At 31.8% G+C, this 19170-nt stretch overlaps 1 protein-coding gene across 2 annotated transcripts in view; it reads left to right on the forward strand.

Moving 5' to 3' along the window:
- LOC150087344 (retinoic acid receptor RXR-alpha-B-like) overlaps positions 1 to 17105 on the forward strand; it is a 186937-nt gene extending 169832 nt beyond the window's left edge. Inside the window, exon 8 of one of the 2 annotated variants that reach the window (XM_090371144.1) lies at positions 16886 to 17105. In XM_090371144.1, the coding sequence (XP_090227270.1) occupies positions 16886 to 16908 (23 nt within the window). In that variant the 3' untranslated portion in view covers positions 16909 to 17105. Of the gene's footprint in view, positions 1 to 4164; positions 4592 to 16885 lie in introns of those variants that run through there. The other variant, XM_090371143.1, reaches the window with a different exon arrangement.
- The last annotated feature ends 2065 nt before the right edge of the window (positions 17106 to 19170 follow it).

The following is a 19170-nucleotide window of genomic DNA, read 5'->3' on the forward strand; positions in this document are numbered from 1 at the left end:
TTAAAAAGATATTATTGAAGGAGTTTCATCCCTCATACCCTTCTGATCTAAATTTATTTGTAGAAGGATAAGAGAAATTTACCTCAATATGATACGTAGAACACTTCTGAATGATACTCTTTAGAAATTAAAATGAATAAAAGATTAATGCAAAATGATTACAGTAAAAAATCAATTGAACAATTAAAAAAAAATTATTAAATAAAAAATGATTAAAAATCAATTAAAAGTTAAACGTAAATTTGAAAAACGATTTTCCTTCGTTTTCTTTCCTTCAAGGAAGAGAGGAAGTAAAATCTTTTTTCAAATATACTTTTAACTTTAATTGATTTTTAATTGTTTTTTGAATGTGTTCAATCGATTTTTTTACTGTAATAATTTTGCATTAATCTTTTATTTGTTTTAATTTCTGGAGAGTATCATAGGGAAGTGTTCTACGTATCGTATTGAGATAAATTTCTCTTATCCTTCTACAAATATTGATATTAACGTAGAACGTATCAAGCACCACAGCTGTGTTATATACTATCAGATCTAAATTTATTTAACCAAATCAGCTCTTTTTCAGTGACTCATCAGGTGAGGCAATCACTTCTTCAATATTGTCTTTCTCAAACTGTCTTTCCCAGTCTCAGCTTGATTTTGCTCTGCAGTTTCTTCAAATCCTCTGAAGTTACTGCAATGTCCTGGCCATGGTATCCTCCAGATACCATTCATATGGCCAGAGGAAATCATTCCAGGCTTCAGTGATATTTGTGTCCTTAAGAATCTTAAATCTCTTTCAGAATTGTTTTAGAGCCTCTTCTCCCTTAGTTTCACTAAATGCTTTGAAATGTTTGCATGTGATAACAGTGGTTGAAATTTGCATTGACACTCCAATCCATAAGTTAATTGCACTTGTATTTATTTTTATGAAAACAACCTTAATATTGCTTTGGAAAAATCTTATAAACCTTGTAGATGCCTTAGAGCATTATCCAAAACTAGCAACACTTTGTCTGCAAGGCTTTTTCAATTCAATGTTTACTAACAATTAGGCAAAAATAACCCAAAAACCATATTTTAAAAAAAACTGTCTCTGAACCCAGGATTTATTTATAACAAGCAACTTTGACTTCAGACAACTCTTTAATGCCCTTGAGTTCTGGGAGTGGTAAAATAGCAATGGTCTAAATTTAAAATCTCCTGCAACAGTCCCTCCTAACAAAAGGGTTAAGTGATCTTTAGATTTTTTTTAAATCCTAGCATAGCCTTTTCTTCCTTGGAATTGAATGATTTGTTAGGCATTTTTATACAAAATAAATTGATTTTATCCACACTGGAAACTTGTTTGGAAAATAAACCATTTCTTTTAAAATTTAATGGTAGCCTAACACAATATCCACATCAGCACTTCTGGCCTCTTCTAAGAATTTACCACTATGAATTGCACTTCTCTTTTTAAAATGTTTGAGCCAACCACTACCAACATAAGTATCAGTAATGGTAAATAATGCCGAAAAGCAAGCTTATAGAACATCAATAAAAAAAAGGAAGAAAATGAAAACTTCCCACCTCATCTGCCCATCCCCTCCAAGAATTTGTCTAATTCTGTGAATTTATTCAAACTACCCACTTCCACAACAACAGACGGCAGCCGTTCCAACAATCAACAACCTGCTGGCTAAATGCAAACTTCCGCACATCTGTCCTGCAACTATCCGTTCTAAGTTTTAATTTATACCCCCTCGTGTGTGGTCTCAACAAGAAGGATGCCATCAACATTGAGCTTATAAATCCATCCAAGGCCTTAAACACCTCAATCAAATTTCCTCGCAGGTGCCTAGTTTCCAGATGGTGCAATTTGCAGATCTGAAGCCTTTCTTGGTAAGAGCACCCTTTTGTTCACCTCACCAATCGCAGTGCCCTTCTCTGCACCATTCCAGATCTACATCCTTCCTAAAATGAGTACTCCAGATGTGGCCTAACCACGGCCTTGTACACAGGATTAATTCAGCTCCTTATTCATGCTAGCAGAGTTTCTATATATCACTGACAAAACCCCATAAGCTATCCTGGCAACTTGCCTGCACTGCTTAGAGAATTTCATATCTCACTGAACAATTACCCCCCAGATCTTTTTCATTTTCAACTTCCTTGAGTGGAGTATCACACAATTGATATGTTTATCTGGGATTACTGTTACCCATATGCAGTATCTTGCATTTGTCAATGTTAAACTTCAACTGCCATTTCTTAGTCCATCGACCTAATATTCTTAGATCTTGTTGCAGTAGCCCACCCTAATTATTGTCATTAACTACCCTTTCAGCCTTTATATTGTCTACAGACTTAGACATTAAGCCTAATATACCTTCATCAATATCATTAATAAATATTGAAAACAATGGGCAAAGCACTGAATCCTGGGGAACTACTATTAATATAAGTCCATAAATAGCAGTTCCCACTGATAACCACTCTGTCTTCTCCCACTCAACCATTCCTTTATCCATAACAGTAACTTGTCCTTAATGGCACATTGCTCCAATTTGTACAGCATTCTTATATGAGCAACAATATCAAAAGCCTTCCTGAAATCCAAGAATATGATATCAAAATTATTCTTTGCATCCAATTCCTTGGTCACTGCATCATGGTATCCAATCAGATTGGTCAGACAAGATCGCTCCTTAATAAATATGTGAATGCAGCATAATTGCATTCCTGTCTAGACGAACCTGTGGATCTTCTTTAACCAGTGACTTCATTATTTTTCCAGGAACAGATATTAAGCTAACAGGTCTGTAATTACTCATGTAACCTTTTGATCCCTCCTTTGTGAACTGGGAATACATTCGCACATCTCCAGTCCGCAGGGGCCTCCCCCTGAATCCAAGGATGCTCTCATAATTATGGCTAAGATGTTGCTTATCTCTTTTGCTACCTCTCTTAATATAATTTGATAGATTCCTTTTTTTATGTTTAACTTTTTATATTTAACTTAAACAATTTCTCTTCCACTTTCCTTTCGGTTATCACAAAATTATTTAGCTTCCCGTTAGAGTTTGATAAATTTCTGGCATCTAAAGAATTCCTCATGTGTGAATGTAGATGCAAAATACCTATTCAGTTCATCAGCAATAAAGCAGGGAGATCAAAAATTAAATCATTGACATCCTAGCCCAATGTTGTTCAACCCATTCCTTCTACTATTAATATAAGTATAGAAGTCTTTGTTCTTTGCCAGAAATTCAGTTGAATACATTGTCTTCATCTGAGAACTTTCATAAAACTCTAAGTCCTGAGACAGTCCTAAGCCTTTTTCTTGAATAAGCGTAGTACAGAGGTGTGTAATGCTGAGTCAGTTCAATCCAAATGGTCAATAGCCAATTCAACTTTACTATCAAGATATCGCTACCTTTTACTGCTCTCTTTTCATTTCTAGATATTGCCTCCTTAGCATAACCTTTGTATTTATCAGCATTCTTAATTATGGTTTTCTTATTGAATTAGGAGCCAAATTGTGATGTCTAGCAATAAACATCCCCTTACTCACCTTTTTCACATTGTGTACTTGTCTACCTTTGTTTCTAAGGTAACACTTTCTCTTGGTTTCATTTTTCATGGATTCAAAAATATAACCTTTTCTCTTTGAAAAAGTTATATCTTTGAAAAATTATTTAATTAATGAGTACAATATTGTAAATTAATAACAAATAGGATTGCAGTCAGCAAGAAAAGAATAGTGAAAACACAGGAAGAATGAACCATGTCCCTACATTTTTGTGACAAAGACACTACCACTATGATAATGTGTAATAGAAGATGGTGTTTTTAATTACTATTATTTGCAGTGGTAAGGGAAGAACCAAGCGTCCAACTTGAATTATCTTCTAACAGTCACAAAATGAAAAATATATCTTTACAGTACTGTGCATATTTCATCATCACACATTTACTTTTGCAAGTGACCCCAGTGCAATGAGTTGTCATCAGCTATTTCACTGGATGTATAAGCAAGAGAATGGTTACGGGTTATGATTAGTTTTGGGGCATATAAGCTAAATGACAAATGGGACAAAATAAATTGAGGGATACCTGTAATATTTTAATTCATGTGTAATTATAAATAGTTGGTATTTAAATTAATTTAATATTATAATATGCTTATGCTTATTACAGAAGTGAAAGGATTAAAATGTGTTCAGCAAATAGAAAACTTAAGAGAGAAGGTATATGCTGCATTAGAAGATTACTGCAAACAGAACTATCCCGATCAACCTGGCCGTTTTGCAAAATTGTTACTACGCTTACCAGCTCTCCGCAGCATTGGTTTGAAGTGTCTTGAGCACTTGTTTTTCTTCAAACTTATTGGTGACACTCCTATTGATAATTTTCTGATGTCCATGCTAGAGGCCCCAAGTGATCCTTGAAGAAATCTTGAACATGTTGCTAAATAAATACCAAGTGTGGCAGCTATGGCCAGAATTCAGTGATAGCAGAGGTGCATGTTTACTTTGCATAGTGATAATGTGTGTTTGTGTCTGTCTGTCTTTCTTTCTCTCTCTCATTTACCCAATTATTTAAAGGAAATAGCCCTTGAAGAATGGAATAGAAGTACAGTCAGCATAAATTCTAATAGACTGAGGAAAAATCATAACATTGTTTTCTTCCATCTTATCATTTATTTATTTATCTTAAGAGCAGAAGAAAATTGCATCTGTAACCTATAAATTTTTGGCCATGTTCACATGTACTTGCATGCACATGAAATATCATATAGGTGCTAACTTTTTTTAGATGAAAAAGTCATCTCCATACAAATCCATATTGCATTTTATTCTGTTGACTTTTCTACCCCTATAACACTTATTTACAAGATGTTAGGTATGAAAATGTCTTGAAAATACAGCAGTAAAGTGCTCAAGTTTTAAGAGTAATTTATATTATAGCATTTAATAAGGCACAAAAATAAATTCAGTATTCAGATTTACCAAATCAGATATTATTTACTAAAAGAGAAAGAAAAGTTAATTATATTCTACAACAGAATATTTTCTAAAGTAAATAGTGTTTAAAATATCTTTGAATTAGTTGGAGTATTATCTGAATTAGAATACTTAAACAACTTTTAGACTGTCATTAGCACGCTGTCTTCCTCCACATATGTTTATATAGGGTATCACACTAGCTATTTAATTTAAAAAAACAAGGTTTATATACTGAAAAAGAAATTATCTGTTTAGGTTAGCTTTTACATTAATGTAGGAAGAAGCAGGACAACCTCAATTAAAATCATAGATGCATTCTTAGAAAACCTAGTAACCAAAATACATTTTCCAATAAACTCAGTATTATAAATTTGGGTTACATTCTTGGACAGCTGATACAGAAACATATTTTGTTAACAAATAAGTCCAGATAAATATTCTTTCTTATGAAGATAGCTGGAAAAGACAATTATGAAAACATTGAAAATAGGCATTCGCATGGTACAGATCATCTAAAAATCATTTGTTGGCCACATTTAAGCTGTAGATAATTAACCAAGTTTCACAGTTATTACACTTCGATGATGGATGGCCTCTTCTAACTTCTCAACTAATACTAGAGTTCCCAAAATTATTACAAATTGGATGGTTGCTGATCTCTACTCCAAAGACCCTCTTTCACATCATCTCACAGGTGCTCAATTGGATTGAGATCTGGTGACTGGGAAGGCCACCACAGTTGGCTGAAATCAATCTCCTAGTCCTAGAACCATTTCTGTACAATTCTTGCCTTGTGACATTGGATTATACTGTTCAAAGAACTTATTCTTAGAAGAGTACACTGCAGCCACGAAGGGATGTATCTAGTCGAAAACACATCATTACACTGCCACCACCAGCTTTGCATTTTTGACAACTAGCAAGATGGGTCCATGAACTCTGGATTTCATCCAATCCAGAATGTTTTCACTACATTCTAGATGAAATGTATTGAGTTAGGTAGAGCATATGAGACAGGGGGGAAGAAACTTTAATCTACATTTTTTTTATTTTATTTTTTTTTTATTTATCTCTGTTCTTTTAAAAGTCATGCAATAAGAGGCACTGCTTTTCAGTATTTCCATCTTCACAATTTCTATGATTTCCACAGCAGTTATGAGGGTGGAATATGAATTCAGTGTGTCAGAGTAAAAAATGTACAACATCGTCAGGAACACTGCAGCAATGTTGAAAAATCCTTGAACTTAATAAAGTTCAGAATAACATTAAATGTGTTATCTTTAATTGAGGCTGCCCTGTATTCTTTATTCCTCTAAAAGTTTCTACAAGCCTTCATCAAAAGGAACTACATAAAACTACTTTTAGGATATTAACAAGTAAAAATAATGAAGTGCGAGTCAATAAAAAAGTTGACTCTGGATGACAAACCTTTTCTCCAAATATAGTCAGATTGCAAGCAGATAATAGGGAACAACTTTTCTTATTAATCAAAATGCAAATTACCAGCTAATTTGCAAGTTGAAAATCAAAAAATATCTGCAAACGTTCTGTAACTCAATTTTGAAATAATATTCTGATTGTATAGTTAATATAGGGAAATATATATATATATATATATATATATATATATATATATATTCGATTAAAATCAAAGGAGTAGAAAATAAGATAAATGCGTGTCGAAAGTCTCTTCCTCTTCTTCCAAGTTTGCTATTTCATAGAAGGTGAGGAGTGTATCATAAAGTGGTAGACATGTTTTTCTTTTACAAAAGCCTCTTTCTATATGAAATTTTTAGCAAATAGAAATGAAAAATGCTCAATATTCACCTTATTCAATTAGAGATCAATTTATTTAATATTTGAAATATAAACAAAATTTAGTCTATATTACATGTACTGAATTCTGTTTATTTCACACCCGAAAATATAATGTATATAAATCATTGTCTTGATAAAAATCATGATTTTTGAATTGCCCTTTAACGTCCTTTATTACTTATTCAAAAGATTTGTATATTACATGAAAGTAATTACTGATGTAGGATTTTATGAGTATCATCTGCATTTTAATATTAGAGAGAATGAAGCACAGAGTGTGATTTACCATATCCACTGTGATGGAGTCAGATTAGAATTAATGGAGACTATAAGTTATGAATTTCACATACATAGTTGCATTATTCCATCCAATTAAACAAAAATGAAAATCTGTATAATTGTAGAAACATGATATTTTATTACCAGTGTTTAGATGAACAGTTTTTAGCATTAAGGACATTCAATTTTAAGTAAAAATTCAAATTTATTGCTCTTTCAGTAAAATGTATCTTTTATTGAGGTTAGGTATATATTTACTAATTGCTGGAAATGAAATGTTCTTAAAAAGCAGGTTTTTATTTTCGGAAAGAGTACTTATTACCGTCTCTGTAATTATATAAGTACAAGTGTTTCTTGTACTTCTATAATTACAGGCCACAAAATATAAAAGGAAGTAAATCTGCCATACGAAGAATGCAAAAGAAATTAAATAGGTAACCTAAAAAGCATTATAATTTATATATTTATTTTTTTAGTTGAGTTAGAAATTCTCATATACTAAGCTACATCTTCAACTTTAAAGCTGAAGAAATACTGTTACTTGTCTGTATGAAGAAGCTAATATATGCCCTTAGGAATAAAAATTTAAAATAAAAGAAATATAAAAAGAATATGTTTTGCCTAAGACTCTTCTCACAAAAGTAAATAGAAGACAGTTCAGTTCCATAATTTCTTCATACAGCCAGCAATATTCATCCAGTTTTAATATTGACATGGTTACTGTATGAGAATTGCTCTGACCGGAAAGCGAGTGGAAATATTGTTTTATCAAAATTTTATTTTTGAACATACTTGTGACATACTTATTTTTATAAAGAAGGAAAAAACCAATATGCAATACCACTTTTTATGCTGAACCCTTTGTTTATTTTTATGCTTAAAAATATAATTTTGGCTGAAGATTTAGCACTCTTTCTAGTACTATAATTAATGATATCAGAAAAATTGTAATTATTAATTTCTAAAAAAAATGAATTTTTTGTTTACAAAAAAAAAAAAAAAACACGCTAATATGGAATACTGCAGTTTCTTCTAAATCATCACTTACATTGCATTATCACAAACAGAATTATTCTACTCTGTGGCATTGCAACCCCCATAGCAATGCTCTTTACTTTTATCTTATTAATATAATGAAGTACTCTGCACACAATGATAAAAATAAATGTGTTTTGACTAAATTTGTTTTTTTGAAGGTAGACTTCCCTGTTTCTTTAAGTTATCCACCCATCACATAAGAGACAAAAGAAAAGCAAAAAAAAATGTATCATATTTGCATATAACTATATACAAAAAACAGAAAAGGGCTGAAATAACCTCTCCATTTGAAACTGTTAATGCATTTCTCCGTCTTTGCATTAAAACACCATCCTCTTGCCCTTGATCTTACAAGTTTTGTAATCAAAAATATAGAACCACAGTTTGCTAGCCTGTGTGTTTGACTTTCAGTTTATACTAAATGCAATATTATCTTATTTTCTAACCTCTATTTTTTTATAATCTAAAACATTTGTGTTTCAAAGGTTTTAGATTAAATTTTGCACATTATTTTATGTTGTAATGTTAGCTATTCCCATTCTCTTATATTTGATGTCTGTGTGTTCTTTCACGCTCCTAATTCTCATTTAGTGATCATTTACTCTCCCCTACATATTTCCTCCTATCAAGTTAAAATTTTGTGTATTGCATTTGTTTCTGTTAGTGTCAGCATTGTTGTAAAACGCCTTGAATTTGCTTTGAAATTGTACTTTCATATATTGTTTTTGCTCATTGTACATTTGAGTTTTTCCCCTAAGGTTTTTAATATAAAATAGTAAAGTTATTGGAATTTTGTTCCTCTATAGCTTTGCTTGCCTAGTTTAGGTGTAATAATTTATCTGTTATTTTTTGCAATAACTATTAAATCACAATTTTGCTCATTCTGAATTCTCTCTACAATCTTTCTCTCTCAAGGTGTTCTTTGTTGAGTGTTGATTGCCCCTGTCTGTGACCCCCCCCCCATAGCAAAGCTGCTTCAGTAGTTTCAAATGGCAACCCTGTATAGTTTCTGTTCAGAATGAAAACTATGAACATATTAACCATGAGTGGAAACAGTGGATTACCCATGCCCAAACCTGACTTAGCCTTTGCCCACTACTGGTGTTCTGAACAAATTTGAGATTCCAAAATGTTGATGGTGTTGTTACTAGAAAGATTTGTAAATAACATCTAGGCCTGCCATGTTCTTATTTAAACATTATTTAATTCCTATCAATAGAAATAAATTTAGAAAACGTGCTAACATTTGTTTCCTGATGACTGTTAAGGAAAGTGCTGGCAAACCACTTAGCTAATTTTGAGCCTAGAACTGTTTCTAATCAGCAATCTGTGGACGAGCCTCTCCTTTTGTATTTTATTCCCCCCAACATCTTAGACATTTCACTGTTGGAGATTAACTGCCTTGAGCATATTATTCAATAATCTGATTGTCTAGTAGAATAATCAGTTTGGTGTGCTAAGTATTAGTATATGCAGAAGCCAGACTTTTTTTTATTGTCTGCCAAGAACTTGAATATGCTATCTATATTCACTCTTGTTATGATTCCCACCACAGCTGTCCTTTAAATTTTTCCAGTCACTCAGTCTTGATCATAGAAAAAAATAAGCTTATTGTAATGATTAATAACATGCTGACCAAATGTAAATTTCTTGAATAGTAGTAGTAGAGGCATGTGATACAAGAAAGCAAGCTTATGTAGCATCTGCCAAAAAAAAAATGCCATTTCACACATCTGTTCCCTCTAAATGTTTGTCCAGCCTCCTTAAATTTATTTAAGCTGTCAACTTCCACAACTACAGATGTTTGTTCTAGCAATCAACTACCCAATGGCTAAAGGCAAATTTCTGCACATCTATTCTACAACTGTCTTTTCTAAGTTTGAATTTATACCCCCTCAGGTTTGAAATCTGAGAAAGAATCCCATCAGAATTGAGCCTGCTCAACCCATTCAAGGCCTTTCTAGTTTTGTTGCCCTCCTCCAAAAATAATGCATGTGTCAAACTCTCCCGTTAACTTTGCTTGATTAAGTTATTGCATTTCTCTTTATTAATAATCACTGTTGTTAAGAAAAGTGCTGTCTTTACTTTTGTGTTTTTTTTGCTTCAGAGTGTTTCTTTTCTCTTATCCTACATAGAAGTTGGCCTAAAAAAAAAAAAACCAATAACCCTACCTATAGCCATTTTTAGATTTTACTGTTGTTTTCTTTACCTTTTCAAGTTCTTTGAAGTTTTCCTTAAGATAATCTCTCCTAATCAGCCTTGTGTGGCAACAACTTAGAGTAAGTCATTCTTATCCACACACTGTCACACATTCACACTGTCATTCTTATCCCTCTTCCCATGTGAACAATGAACTTTTTGTTAAATTATCAAATAATACACCTTTTCACAAGTAACTAAGAAAATGGAAAAGAACAAATATGCCAGTTTTCTTAATGATGGATAAGGTTGTTATTTGGTTTAAGAGCATTAGCAACTAAGGCCATATTGCTACGGGATATGCGGTGGTCATTTCCCTGACCTTTCCACATCCTCTGTATTTGGTGGTCATGGGCTCGAACCCCGGTCTAATCAAGAAGCATGTGCTACGCACTGCTGCTCCTGCCCACCTGGCTACGGAGGTGCCGATGGATAAGGAACGAGATGAGGAATTACAGATATCAGTGTGAGATCCAGGAAAATTTGATGGGCAATGAAAACACACACACACACACACACACACAAAAATCAAATCTATAAACAAACATTATAATGTTTGTGTATAGATAGGCAATTATGTACTTATGCAGTATGCTGTAAACTCCTAAAGAAAATGATAAAAGTATTGTAACATCAAGTAAACCAAAATAGTTAGAGTTAATTAGAAAGTTAGATACTTATTCAAATTTCTACAGCTGTAATAGTTTGTCTGCTCTTTGATAAAGTGAAGTTGAGAAAGTAATGAAACCCTATCAGTAGATGCTACTTTTTAAATAACATTTGTGCTGTGCAGATGAGCATTGTGAATGAATGTTTTGAATTAATACTAAATTAATATATAACTTTATATTAATACATACCTTAAATTAATACATAACTTAGACTTAATAAATTTCCATTTATTGATTTTCTGGGGAAGCTATTCCTCCCCTTGGATCTGTCACCAAATATCACTTCCATATGGTACAATGATGAAAGGGAAAGAGACAAATTCCAAATCAAAATCATACACATCAGCTGTAGTAACAAGAACGTGTTTCGAGGAAAACATGTTAATACAGATCAGAACGAGGCAGAGCATAAGGCACAAGAGATAATAGGGTGAGCTGAAAAACAATACTGTGAATTTTTTATCATTCACAAATGAGCTGTTAGTAATTTTAAAGTACTAGTGGATTTTAGGAGAAGAAAGTTTCACATCATAAAACCAAAAAGAAAATTATATTCTCAAGGCTTGTTATTAAGGTAAACAGTATTTTTACAGCAGGATTTCAAAATAGTATTTTATTAACAGTACATACCAGAAATTCCTTAATTTGAGAGCAACTGTCATACTAGGCTGAATGCACCGGTTCTCATTGAATCACTTAATTTGAGTATGAAAAATTGCATGAAATCTGAAAAATAGAACCTTTTTTAATAAACTTTCAATGTGATGAATACACTATTTTACAATTCACTGTAATATTAATCACATTTATGGTGCATATGTTTTGTGATTCTTTACAGTAATTACTATTCAGATTAAAATGGGCTTTGTCATAATGAAAATTTAAAAAAAAAATTTTGTTGCTCCCCCCCCAATAAAAGGTTCAATTGGATTAATTTATATACCTGTTGAAATGTAACTGACATTCCACTAATTTTAATATAACAGAACTTTTGCTTTTTACAGCAGTATGAATTAGGGTTAATTTTGCATCACTTTGTGGACTTGCATATATGCATCACTGCCATCCTAAAAGTAGTGATTTATTATTCCTGATAGTTGGTATATGAGATTATAGTAGAAGATATTGGCTTTCTGCATGGACCTTTATTCAAGATCTTAAACCTGAAATACAGTCAGCTTGTGGTCACTGGTAATAAATTTACGCCTTCCATGTAATTTGAAGGTAATGGCTTTAGAATGTAAAAAGTTAATTTACTTTTGGCTCTTTTTTTTTTTTTTTTTAACAGCAAGATAATTTTGAGAAAAAAGATTTTCTGTCACTCCTAAATAGTCTGTTTATTGAAGAAGTCATTGCCTACTCCCCCCATTTATATTCTTTGTGTATTAAGCAGTTTTTAGCTTTTTTTTTTTTTTTTTAATGAAGTAAAATTCATTTTGAGTTAAATATAAGCTTAATGCATATTAGCTTATATTTTTATTAATATTTTATAAAAAACAAAATGTTAATTTACTCTTTTTAAATTAACATTTATAAAGTATCCTGATAGATGAAATTATTACTTAATAACACAAGGAATTAAGAAATAAAATATGTGTTAATGGAAGTTGGATGCAGGACTGTTTGATGAAATGTTTGTTTTCACCATTTGTAAGTTATTTTGAAAGTTTATAGACTGCCAACCTCACTTTTGTTTTTAATTTTTGGCCTCATTTTTCCAAACAGCTGCTCACATTTATAGAAACAATTCTTTGGGAGGATATGGTTCCAATCCCATATTCAGAGAAATTACAATAAATAAATAAATAAATAAATAAAAGCACATGTCTCTCATGTAAGGTTTAAAATTAAATTTTATTGCTGAATAAGAAAAAAAGGCTTAACACTAATTTTTTTTTTTTGCTACGTGAGAGAATGTTTTGTGCTTCTGTCTTTATTATGCAAAAAAAAAAATAACAAAACTAATCCATGTAAAATTGTAACTATTAGAAATAGCGGGAGAATAAAAGCAAGTAACCTGGAACTAGAAACAAACACAATTTGAAACTTCATAGCACTGGTATCTTTCAGAGATAGTGGCACAGCACTTCATCGGTTCTTTCACACACTCTGTGAAAACCATAAAAATCACTCAAAGTAAAAACTTTCTATATTTAGGAAGGTAGGGAAAAAAAAAAAACTGAGATTTTTAATCATTAACTAACAGTTAATGTGAGATCATTATTTTAGGCACCTCCCAGATTCCCACTCTCCCATCACTGCTGAGTTAAAGATGCATTCTCTTTAATATAAATCACTTAGTGACTCCATAATGAACATTTTAAGCTGCCCAATATACATATGTATAAACATTTAGTATTATTGGATTGCATGCCCATATTATTTATCTCAACTTTCCTGTAAAATTAAAAATTGAAATCATTTTCAAATTAGTAGTAGAATTGGCAAATAAGTACCAGTTCTCCTCTGCCACTCTATCTTTGCAGTACTGAAGTACTCAATACTGATGATGCTTCATGGTCTCCATGTATTACTTCTAAGGTCTCTCCCTCTTCTGATCTCACAAACCACATTACCAAATCATCTGAACTATTTTTGGTTTATTTCATTCATTGTTTTTTTTTTTAAAGTTCATTTATCAGTTGCCCCTTTTCTCTTAAGGCACTTCACCTCAAGATCAAGAATTATTTTTTTCATTCTCTCTCTCTCTTATTAACAGTTTCCAAATCTGATATGGAGTATAAAGAAACTACTTATGAAGAGAAACAAATGGTAGAGTGAAATAAAGTTTTACCAATATGTTGAACAAAGTCAACAGGTAGCACTTTTGAGGTGTAACAATTAGTTTAATTGGTATAAATTGTTCATAAACCACCACTCATGTAATGAATGGTGGTGCATTGAGTGCTGGTTTATTCAGACTAAATCTGATACAGCGCAAAGAAACTATCTAACTTAAAGTATGCAAGAAAGGAGAAGAAAAATGCAGGAATTATAAACTATTCACTTAAAACATTGCTTTGTGTTGAAATAGAAGTCTTTTTTGGAATCATAACAGAAGAATACAATGCTACTTCTGGAAAGATGACCTTGTGCTCTTTCCAGAAGTAGCATGTACACATTCACATTGCTGGATATGTACACTAAAAGGCCAAAAGATAAGATTAGAATAAAAGACTTCATTTACTGGTGTGCTATCTTGTCAGCGAAACACAAAGGAAGAACCACAAAGCACTAGTGCCCAAAACAACATTTCAATAACCTCTTAACCTGCTTAAGGGCTGGTTTGAAAGGTGCTTATGCTATGCAAACCACTTACAGATGAATTACTTACCCAGTGAGGTCAGAGGACAAAAAAAGAAGGCAAAGTAGAACGTTTTCAATGATTTCCCATACTTGATACCCTCTAATAAAATTAATCAGAAGTGGGATTGGTAAAAAATCATTTATGAAAAAAAAAAAAAAAAGTACATAATACTAGCTAATACTGAATTAATTAAAGTAAAATAGAACATACAGGGAAAAAAAAAAAAAAAAAAAAAACATTAGAAATGATCAAGTATTGAAACAGACCTGGGAATTCCAAATAACCAGCAGATGGGAAGATACTACGGAATATCAACTTTCCTGTAAAAAAAAAAAAAAAAAAAAAATTATTTTGTCCATCTTTAATTAAACATATAGCACTTATTTGAAGCAGAGGTATGTGTTGTAGGTTGCTGCTGCAAAACAAACTGCAATTTTTGTGCCTTAACGCATATGCATCCATCCAATTGTGGTCAATAAATGAGAACTATAAAAGGAAAGGCACACGAAATAAATAACTGACCAGTATCGGCACACTGAACCATAGGCTATTGCATTGCAGCTGGGATTTTGTGCTTAGTGTCAATTACACCATCTAGAGAGCACTATAAAAGCTGTATACTTGGTTTACAGTTTCATATGTGCTTTGCTTATGTTGAAGTTATTTTATCTAGTTTAGTGTTTTCCACAAGAAAAGATAATTTTTTTGAAAATTATGCTTGATGAATTTTAACTATTTAGTTTTGTGAAAAACAAAACATCATCCTTAGTGTGTCTACTGATAAAATTTTGTGCAAAAAGTGTTTTCCTATAAAATTTTACCCTAAATGGTTATTATAATTATTATTAGCCATATGGTGCAAGGAAGGCTGCAGCTTATGCTGCACCAGCCAAAAAAAAAATTTCTGTACCCAGAGAGAGAGAGAGAGAGAGAAGGGAATCACCAAGAAAGAGAAGAATGATATCATCCAGCTCAGGACCCTAGGTGTGCCAAGCCCATACTCACCAGATGTGAGCCCCTGGGGTTAATGGATGCATAGCCTGGAACATCGGGGATGGACAGTATGTTGAAGCTGATGATGTTGACTCAGCTCTTTATAATAGCTCATCTGATACTGAAATAGAATTCTATTCAAGTAATGTGGATTCTGAATCTCATTAATACTAAAAAAACAACAGATGCCAATGCTATGTGGAATAATGATTCTTCACAGATGAAATCCTTTTAATTTACTAAAATTGTAGTGCCTACTTGTTCCAACACCACAAGACACACATAAAGCACCCTCACAAATATAAAAGGCAGCAAACATGTTAAAAGAGAGCTGAATTATTCACTTTTTTTTTTCTTTTTTTATGTACTAAATATGCATAACTAGAGATTATAATGTAAAACTAAATTTGCTAATTTAAGCTAAATTAAATATTATTTAACTAGGTCTTGTTGTACAGGTTTAGGTTTAAAATTTTAAACAAGTTTATTTAATTATAGTTATGCCTTCAATTCTCCTTTTAAGTTTTATCATAGCTATGTTTATATACCCCAACCTGCTGTCTCAGGCTTCGTTAACCATGTTGTGACTTAAGTTAAAAAAAAAAACTTCTCCTGTGACTTAATTTCTGGGGAATCAACATTTTGTGTTAATCATCTTGGTGGATAGTAAAGAAATATTTAAATGTTTGTAAATTACTGAAAATATGTAATGTGAAAGTGAACACAATTATATGAATAAGATCAGCTCAGACAGTGAAAAACATCAAATGATATTTAAAGTATCTTTGAAATCATTGAAAATATAACAGGAATTAATACAGCAGTCCTATTTTTTTTTTTTTTTTCTGTACTATGTTTCATTGCTTCAAATTGCTAAAGCTGGATACATTGAAATCCTGTTGCAAATTTATAATGTTTATATTTTTCAGTTTCTGTTGCAAGCAGGTGGGTTTTTGGCAAATTGACTACTGTGGTCATAGTATGCTAGTTCATATGATCTTTAATGTCTTATGTCTTTGGGTTTTGATTTGCATGTTATGCCGGCCAAAAAACCCACAAGAACTCATTTTGGAAACCCTGTTTTCCCTGCCTGAGATTTCAGTTGCCTCACTTCAAGAGACTTTTTTGAATTACTCCAGTGTCCAACAGGATTTGAACCCAGACCCCTCTAAATGATTGCCAAGTGGTGAACCCACTATACTATTAGGGAGGATGTTGCAAGACAGAGTGAAATACTAACTGTGTTAGAAGTAAACAGTGAATTTAAGTGAACCATATTCATATACTTTCACATTCATATTCTCTGTATTCTTTATATTGTTTTCAGAATAGATCTGATTTTATTTTAAATAGATCTCTTCTTGGCTTGTAGTGCTCTTTCAAGTTATTTCAGTTTCTTACTTGTTCTTGTTCTTTAAAAATTTATGGCATATTGACTGCACTGGTCATAGTGGACCAGTTCTTATGGTACTCTAATTCATATAGTTTGAAGTGGTGTCTTCATAAGTGTTTGTTCATGTGCTAATTTGTATGTTGTGCTGGTTGAAAAGCCCTACCCCCCTCATTGAAGAGGCCTTTGACAATTTCTCCCACCTTTGCTCTTACAGGATTTAAACCCAGACTGCTCTAAAGTGATGACAAATATCAAAGCCACTACATTGTCATAGAAGACAGTTTCTTGCTTTAAATAAATTAGATGTGCAGATTCAGTCCATTAAGAGTGTTACACTAGTAATTAAGCATAAGACTAATTAGTCAATGTTTCTTCTTTTACATAAACAGCACTATAGTTGGTGAGTAGCATGGTTCAGGTATTCTTACATCTGGAAATTATATTAAATCTCATATAGTTCATGAATTTATTAATGAAAATACAGAGCATAAAAGAATAATCTACATATTTCAAAATGTTGAGATATTTTAGTAGTGAATACAAGCTTTGACTGTATTTCATGTGATAACTGACTTTTTTAAAAATTTTTGAAATCTTTTGAGTACATGAACTGCCAGTTAATAATTATCAAGTGAGATCGTACTTGTGAACTGCCAAATGTTTCTTTCTATCTAACTGTAATGTGTAGTACTAGATGTGTCTATTCATACATTGTATTTTGATCAGTGGCTTTAGTAGATAATTCTAGAAATGGAGTGAAATGTTTAGAATTAGGCTTATTTTAATTATTTAATATTACTTACTTTTAAATAGATAAACACTCTTACAGCCCTATTCCAGATATTTCCCAAATGACTATTCTTCATCTAAATAGGATTTCTAAAAAATTATCACAACTTTGAAAATGCAGTTTGTGTTAAATCTTAAGAGTAAATACTAGTTCAACTTATACATATATTAATTACATTTTTTTTATTTCCTGCTATATTTATTAAAAGCCATGCATATTTTGTGAGTTTTTCATAACTGATACATTTCATTACTGCAGTGCAGTGAGTGAGATATTCAATCAAATTAAAATGTACAAAAATAGGTAAGTAGATATTTTGGAATGGTGTTATTTTTGTTGTAGTTAGAAATGTAAATATGCTCTTTAATAGAAAGTTTTAGCATGTGTTGTCTGAAGACCTATCAAAGATATGTAATGAAAGGTTTTCAAATTGTGTTAGTACTTATGTAATTAAAATTCTAGAATTTATTAGTGAAGCATTAAACATTTTCAGACAAGCAAGCTTATAAATATATGTAAATGGTACTGTATGTTATTGTTGCCCAGAACTGAGACTATATGTTGTTGCTGTTTGGGAGCAAATTCTTCTACTGTTTCTTGTAAATGACAAAGTTTATTGAAAGAAAAAAGAATGTATTTTCTTACAAAGTACAGAGTGATTATATTGATTTATGGAATATAGTATAGTAGTGGTTGTTAAGAGAGTTGAATTAGTGTGCTGCAGGAAACAGAATTCCTGCAGAAAGCTGTGATACCCTTCCACATCTGTTATGACTTTAGAAGGATTTATTGACAATTCAAAACTTCAGTGACAGATTCATTCGGAATTGTTAGAAAAATTAGATTCACACTTATTAAAAAATTTCTTAATGATGGTTAATGAAGTTTTTAAAACCTAAGCTTTGGAAAAGTACAAATAGAAAAAAAAAAAAGACTTTTCATATAGAGTCATAATTTAAAAATAGTTTGTGTTAAATTAAACCTGAAAAATGCTGTTAAATATTTTTAGATTTTGTCAAACATTCATTATAAAAGGCATTGTTCTGTAATGCAGGCTGGCAAACTGATGAGTGAAAACACTTCATTGAATTGGTAGGTTAATATGTTAAGTTAATAAAAAAGGGGACACATTCTGAGTCTTCTGTGATCTTTACAGGAAGCCCACGTACATTTAAAACTTCCATTCAAAACATCCGGCAGGTTCTAAATGGATTGAGTAAATTAAACACAGATGGCATCCTAACTCTTATTCAGATGATACATAAGGAAACAAATATAAATTGAAAAAGAATGGTTGTAGGATAGAAGTGTGAAAATTTGTTTTCAGCCAGAGAGTGATTGATTGCTGGAACCAACTTCCATCTGGTGTTATGAAAGTGAATAAATTTAAAGAATTAGACAAATTATTAGAGATGAACAGATAAGATGGATAGTGCTGTTGGTTTTTTTTTTTTTTTGTAGCTGATGCTATATAACTTGCTCCCTTGTAACATTTGCCAATACTACTATAGATACTAAAGCACAAGCCAACTACTATTTTTGGGCCTTGGGAATACAGAAAATGCATTTACTATCCAAAAAGGTTTTGGATCAAGTTTTGCACACTTCGCCCATTTAATTATGCTAAAATATACAAAACTAGGCAGTCCTTATGTCCTTAAAGAACATTTTGTGATATTCACCGATTAAAATTTAGCAGTGCCCCCTTG

The sequence above is a fragment of the Mastigoproctus giganteus genome, chromosome 4, assembly GCF_048544385.1.
Source record: "Mastigoproctus giganteus isolate SK-2022 chromosome 4, ASM4854438v1, whole genome shotgun sequence".
Taxonomy (NCBI): Eukaryota; Metazoa; Arthropoda; class Arachnida; order Uropygi; family Thelyphonidae; genus Mastigoproctus; species Mastigoproctus giganteus.